Source organism: Curcuma longa, chromosome 20 (genome assembly GCF_044706935.1).
Source record: "Curcuma longa cultivar G26 ecotype Majalengka, Jawa Barat chromosome 20, ITB_CL_G26_1.1, whole genome shotgun sequence".
In the NCBI taxonomy this organism is placed as follows: domain Eukaryota; kingdom Viridiplantae; phylum Streptophyta; class Magnoliopsida; order Zingiberales; family Zingiberaceae; genus Curcuma; species Curcuma longa.
In genome coordinates, this window is record NC_133880.1 from 3,159,022 (window position 1) to 3,166,361 (window position 7,340).

At 34.7% G+C, this 7,340-nt stretch overlaps 1 protein-coding gene across 1 annotated transcript; it reads right to left on the reverse strand.

Annotated features, from left to right (window-relative positions):
- Window positions 1-968: 968 nt before the first annotated feature.
- On the reverse strand, window positions 969-3,585 carry LOC141813395 (fructose-bisphosphate aldolase 1, cytoplasmic-like). Its single transcript, XM_074701358.1, has 2 exons — window positions 3,385-3,585; window positions 969-2,190 (listed from the first exon to the last, which is right to left on the reverse strand). The coding sequence occupies exons 1-2, from the start codon at window positions 3,410-3,412 to the stop codon at window positions 1,142-1,144; spliced, it is 1,077 nt and encodes a 358-aa protein (XP_074557459.1). The 5' UTR covers window positions 3,413-3,585; the 3' UTR covers window positions 969-1,141.
- Window positions 3,586-7,340: the final 3,755 nt, after the last annotated feature.

Here is a 7,340-nt window from a genome sequence, read left to right on the forward strand (position 1 = left end):
ATAGTGTACTCGTTTGATAGTTTATTTTCTCTTCTCAAGATATTTCCGAGGTCATCGCAAGGGGTGAAGGAGAGGAACGATCAGAATAATTTTGCATCTAAAAAAACTAGAAAATTTAATTTTTATATAAAAAATTTATTTTTAAAATTAATATTTTAATTTATTTTTAAAAAAAATTAAATTCACCATTGTCGATCTCAAGTCAGAATAAAAAAGATGAGAGAAAATTTTTTAAAATAATAATAATCATTTAAAAAAAATTCACCTAGGGCCTTAGGAGACTTGAGCCGCCCCTACCATGCACTATAAAATATTTTTCTTTAATAAAATGAAAAAATTTGAGAAGTTAATTATTGGACGAGGAGCCGTTTTACACTTCTAAACTTATTTGATAGATAATCAGCGAAAGATAATCATCTATTTTTAGAATTAATTAGATCCGTAAAAATCTCGACATTTTTATTTGATTGATGAATCAGGGAGGGGATCATCTATTTCTAGAATTAATTGGATCCATAAAAATCTCAATATTTGAATTATCAAAAAAACAAAAATTTAAAAAGATGAAAAAAATTATTAAAGGAGGCAGAGAAAAGATCTGACTTACCAAATTCCTCCTAATTGAATTTATTTTTCAATGATAATTTATTTTTTAATGTCAAATTCACCCATTTCAATACATTAAAATCCACATAATTACCCTGATGTAACTTCCTGGATTATCAAAAAAAAACATTTATACACCAAAATTACTATAAATAAAATATATATATATACTACACAATCCAGATAAAAATTGGTTGTATCAATTTGAGATCAATTTGCAAAGTGACCGGAAATCAGTAACTATTTTTGCAAAAGTAAATAAAAATTCCCAATCATGGCAATGTTTTAACAATGTGACAGCAATTTGTAACTTATATTTTGCAGGTAGAATTAAACATCCATGGAAACTGGAACAGAGTTGATTGATCTTGCATTGAAGCATCTTTATGGGAAAGAAAAAGGCAACAGAAATACAAAATCCTCAAAATAGAAGAGTTTCAGAGGCATTTCACTCACACCTCACAACTTATTCCTACTGCAATTTGAAGTTCTCAAAGTAGATAAAAAATGACTGTGTGGAACAAACAAGCACAACTTAGTACTTGTAGTCCTTCACATGGAGGCTCTCGGAGACGCCCTCACCTCCAGCAGCATCACCCTTGTAGGTCCCCAGCGTCGCCTCAGAGTTCGCCTTGCACCTCGCGAGGAAAGCAGCTCTCGCCTTCTCGATGTTCTCCTTCTTCCCGGCCCATGCCTTCAGGGTGCTTTGCTGCAATGCCCTTCCAAATGAGAAGGTAAGTGACCATGGCTTCTTCCCCTTGAGCTTGTTCATTGCATTCAGGTTACGAGTGGCCTCCTCCTCACTCTGTCCACCGGAAAGGAAGACAATTGCCGGGACAGCAGGGGGGACAGTCCTCTGGAGGGCTCGCACGGTGTGTTCAGCAATCACTTCTGGAGTCACTTTCGCAGAGTCTGCTCCAGGAGTTACCATGTTGGGTTTCAACAGAGTGCCTTCGAGGAGAACATGTTGATCATTCAGTGCTTTGTAGCATGCAGCAAGCACCCTCTCTGTGACATCTGCACATTTTGCGATATCGTGAGGACCATCAGAAAGGATCTCCGGTTCCACAATGGGGACCAGACCATTCTCCTGGCAGATGATAGCATAGCGTGCCAATCCATTAGCATTTGCATCAATTGACAATTGTGATGGCTCATTTGGACCGATCTTGAGAACGGCACGCCACTTTGCGAATCGAGCCCCTGCATCGTAGTATTTCTTGCAGCGCTTGCCCAGGTCATCATGGCCCTGGGTGGTGGTCTCTCCATTGGTACCAGCAAGCTCGATGGTGCCCAGGTCGACCTTAATACCAGGAAGGGCTCCACCCTCCTTGAGGACTTCAACAAATGGCTTGCCAGAGGCAGTCTTTTGGTAGAGAGTCTCCTCAAACAGGATAACACCACTGATGTATTGGAGGGCACCAGGGGTACAAAAGAGAAGCTCACGAAGAGCACGGCGATTCTCCTCAACATTCTCCACATTGATGCTGGAAAGACGCTTGCCTATCGTGCCAGTGGACTCATCAGCAGCAAGAATACCTTTCCCCGGGGTGCCAATGTAGGCGGCATTGGCTATAAGCTCATCTGCAACAGGAGAGAATGCGGAGGTCAGAGTATTCAGCAGCTTACTTCAACAAAATAACATCTACAGAATTACAGCTATCGACTCTGCAGATAACATTCTCATCTAGACGAAAGGTTTCAGAATGGTAGTAATCTAATATTATGTCAATGATCCATTGAAATGATACAAATATATCGACATCCTAGATATCCACGACTTTCCCATTGCACATCATTGAATTAGGTCCATAAACAATTACGAGAGAGTATTCTGTTCTTGCTGAAATGTTTCTGTTAATTCCTTTTTTTTTTTACCAGAACATGACTACATAATATATTCAAAGAAAAATCACACACAGATTATGTTCATTGAAAAATTGAACTAAGGATCTTTATGTGCAAAACCTTCAACAGCAATGGTGCAAGATTTTTAGGACTTCTGTAAAAGTAGATATGAAAGTAGAGTGCTTCAAATTTGCAAGTTGAGAAAGAAAAATATATGATTTTAGGAATTCCAGTATGTAGTGGATGAATAATTATTCAAGCAACATCTTAAAATTTACAGATATGAAGAATTTCGGTAAACATCTTTCAGTAAAAATTCTAAGCTAGAATACAAATCAACAAAAAACCAGCAATCTGCTCACACTGTAAAAACTCAAATCATAATGAATATGTATCCCACTCATAGTGAGATCTTGAAAATTTTCCTAATCTAGGCACTAAAAGCAAGAAAATGAAGATTGAGTTGGGAGTTGGGAACGCATAGAAACTGAATCCAAAAAGAAAAGCTAAGATCGTCATGTATGATCGCATCCAGACATTTCAGTGTTGATGAATCCACTCCCATCACATTTACTTGATCTATAAATGGGAGATTTGTTTTTATCGAAAACAGATGATCAACGAGACATCCAAGGAGAAACAAGATCTATGCAGATCGCAAATCAACCACAAACGCTTGTTTTGAATCCTAGATTTTAATGAAATTATAGTCCTATGTGATTCCATGCGCTTTGAATACGACAAACCGATTTGAACAAATTCATATTCAGAAATCTGCGAAATTACGAGAGTAGTAATTCTACAATACGTGTCTCACTCAAAGATTGCTCCTCCTTCAAGGTAACCTGTTCAAAGAACTCGATCAAAGCCCACAATTCATCAAGCACACACCGGAGAACAAGCCCCATGATCGAAAAATTGAAACTTTACCGTGGTATTTGCCGCAGTAGGCAGACATCTTCGAGGTCGGGACGCGAGATTTTGCGACGAGAACCGAAGAGGCGATCGAGAAGAAGAAAGAGCCGCGAGCGACCGATCGATCGATGAATGAGCTCCAACATGGCGGGCTCTAAATATCAATCGGGAAGCGGAGAGTGAGGACACGGGAAGCTGGTCGTCGTCGATAAGCACGGGGCGAGCGTTAGGGTTAGAGGTCGCTGGCGTGCAAGATGGCGTCCTCCTGACGGTGTCCCTAAAACATGAAAAGCTACTTGTGTATTGGCTACCCGTTCAATGCACCTCGCGTAGAGGCGGCCTAGAGGCAGGACTAACGTGGGACCCTTCCCTGCTCTCCGAACGGCAACTAGACTTGCGGGTACCGCGGTGGGTGATCTGTGAGATTTTTGAGGCTCGTAGTTGGTTTCAACGCCCGCGCCGGGTCATGAAAGGGATGGATTCCGGTTCCGGTTTAATTAATGAAAAAAATAAATATTTTTAAAAAATCATAATTTATTTTTTTTAAAAATAATTTTTCTGTAAAGATAGAATTCGTCACCCTAGCGGTCCTACACAGTCGATTCCATGACCATTTGTAAGGAGGTAAATCAAAAAACTACAGTTGATCACGACGGAAGAGGGGATTGTGAGAAAAATATTTTAAATCATCGTAAAGACATTCCATTTGTTCATTATTATTATCTCCTATTTAAATTTTAAATTGATCATATGCATTGCAGCGGCTATGAAATCGAAACTGTTACACATATAACAATTGTAGTTTTGTAATTACTACAACGCATAACCCGTTTAAAAATATTTATGTTATCGCAGTTATGATTTCGTAACTGTTATAAAAGTTGTAATTGTAGCTGCTACAATATATAACCTGTTTAAAAATATTCATATTGTAGCAGCTATGAAACTTATAAAAATTGTAATAATTACGATTTCATAGTTGCTACAATGTGAATTCAACCATGTTCACCTATTATTTACATTGTAGCAGCTATAAAATCATAACTAATACAACATAGATTTGACCTACTCACTTAATATTCACATTGTACCAGTTACGATTTCGTCACTGCTATAAAAGTTGTAGTAATTACGATTTCGCAACTGTTACAACGTGAATTCAACCATGTTCACCTATTATTGACGTTGTAGCAACTATGAAATTGTAGCTGCTACAACGTAGATTTAACCTACTCACTTAATATTTACGTTGTAGCAGCTTACGAAATCGTAATAATTATGGTTTCGTCGCTGTTACAATATGTCTGATCAACTCAGAATTTAAGTGGAAGATAATAGTAGTGAATAATACTGAAGGATAGTTAAGTAATTATACAAAGTTAAACAGTGAATATGATACCCTTTTAATAAATAATCAAAAGCATCCTTGTAAAAACGCCTTCACAATTTTTGCCATATATATATATATATATTTATTTATAAAGGAAAGTCAATAGTTTGGGCATCAAATTTATTATGGAAAATACACAATTGGGAGGTTATATATTTAAGAAAAAAAATTGTAAAAAAAAAATCGATTAGCTCAATTGTAGATATAAAAGTAACAAGTTGTTCATCCAAATTATATAAAAGGGAAGACACTAATTTTGTTTTATTATAGAGAATTAATATAATTATAAGGTTTGTTAAGAACTCTCTCCATGAGAGGAAATCGTATAATTAATAATTATATACTTACCTGAATTCACATGTATCAATGATATTATTCATATAAAAAATAGCTAATCAAATTAAGAATTGAACTGTCCATTAAAAAAAAAGCCAAAACTCAGATGAACTAATAATTTCTACCTCAATTTTCTTTAAAAAAATACAAAAGAATTCAATTACAAATTCTATTCCCCAAGTTTGATTTTAGATTTTGCATGAGATAAATAATAATTTTTTATTTTTAAAACTTTAAGGGTATTTTTGACTTTTACAAATTAGAATTTTGTTTAAAATCTATTTATATGTCTATTTAATTGTTTTTGTATGATTTTTAATTTTTGAAGAAACTTTTCTTTTTCAATAAAAATCTAGAGACCATGGCCGATACTTTTTATTTTTGATTTCTCGTGTTTATTTGCTCTACAATTTCCTCTAATCTGTTTCTAAAATAATTTTTATTTTATTTGACGTCAACAATTTAAGCTCAAAAAATAACTCTAATGTTATTTTTCTATAAGATTATAATATAGTTTGTTTGTAGAGTTAAGAACTTGCTTCCTCACCATTCTATTACATAAAGTACGACAGCAAAATGATAATTATTTGAAAATTCTGAAGGGTGTTTTCAGAATTTCAAAACTTTGAGAGAGCATTAGAAAAACATGTAAAAAATATGAGGGCAAGTGTAAATTTCCCATCACGTGAGAAGGTTCCGACGTAGCATTTTTTTCGAAATCTAATTCTCGCATACCAAAAGAGGCTTAAAAATTATTTAAATAAAATAATCAAGAAAATCCTTAAATATATTTATTTATATTATTTTCTTTGTATACCATGAAAATGGTGCGATTAAAATAACAAATGAAATAAAACTTAAATATCATAAAAAAAATCAAATTAAGAGTCGAGATCTTTAAATAACTCTATGTACAGATTAAAATCAATTATAATATTAAAATAATATCAATGTTTGTAAAACTGAAGGCTAAGAAAAGTAGATAGTATCAAGTAGAGTGACATAACTCATTGAAGTGGAACAGAATTAATGACCGAAGCATAATGAAATATAATATTAAGCTCATCATAAAATATACTTTATTTTTAATTGGTTTATAGCCTCCCACTGTTATTTCAAGGTGCAATCATTAATTTTCTCTTTTTTGAAAAATTCTTTGAAGGCGAAGAAATCTCTTAAAACGAAGCAATGAAATTATAAAAATAAAAAGTAATTAAATCTTTAAATTACCAACAACATGAGAGATAACGAAACAGAGTTTCATTGTCGGAGGACACAGTATGGACGACTTGATTTGAGCATGAATGAGGGCTTAAAAGCTTGTGAGTTGATGATCTAAACTTTCTCGTCGAGCTTCTTTTATAGGAGTTGATCGGTCGACTGGACCCCTTGTTTGGTTGACTGATAAACAGTTCTATCATTGGTCGACCTGATCCACATCCACTTATCGATCAATCGGTGTACAAGTTTGATCGATCAAACTCTGTCCACATCAAATTCTCACAGCTTATCTTCTGACACATCGGTAGCTTGATGCTTACCCTAAAAAACGTCATATGACATGTTAGACCTTCGATTCTTATCGTTGATTGTCCAATTATCATGTTAGCATCCAGAAGATTATCTCCAACCACGTCATCTTTTTCGAAGTTTATCCTTTGACATCTCAATTTTCAAGTCCTCCCTTTGAATCTTTATCCGTCAACATATCAAACACTTTGACTACTACGTCACAAGCCTATGACACCTTAGCTTCCGGTCGACTAAACCTCACTATTTAGTTGCTCGGACTGTTCGATCGATTAATAATTCCGATTCGATCATCCGAACCTTATAAAATCAAATTAACATAGAAAAGAATAGTATTATATGTAAGTTTTAATTTGACAATTCTACAACTGTTCGATCCTGATTTCAAAATTCAAGTAGAACTCTTAATTGAATCATCACTTAAGTTTGTCCCTGTAGAGAGGACTCTCTTTACTTATCACTCCAAGAACATACTTTTACTTATCATCCTTAAATTATTACTGCTCAGGTAAAAAAGAATACAAAAAGTGATCAAATATGATCATCCTTATATTCTATCATTCCATCTTCCACCAGTAACATCTGACTCCTAAATCCTCCAGCACACTCTTATGCACAGTTTTTTCCTGAGCAATGATACACTATATGAAAAAACTATATAAAAAATGTAGCATTAAATTCAATATGACACACTCCATACAGTGAGATCTACATC

What these genes read in the sequence shown, in the direction of transcription:
- LOC141813395 (XM_074701358.1), bottom strand. Translation starts at nt 3,412, where the DNA reads ATGTCTGCCTACTGCGGCAAATACCACG. An exon ending in CTACTGCGGCAAATACCACG is followed by an intron (nt 2,191 to 3,384) that starts GTAAAGTTTCAA and finishes CTCCTGTTGCAG; the next exon opens with ATGAGCTTATAGCCAATGCC.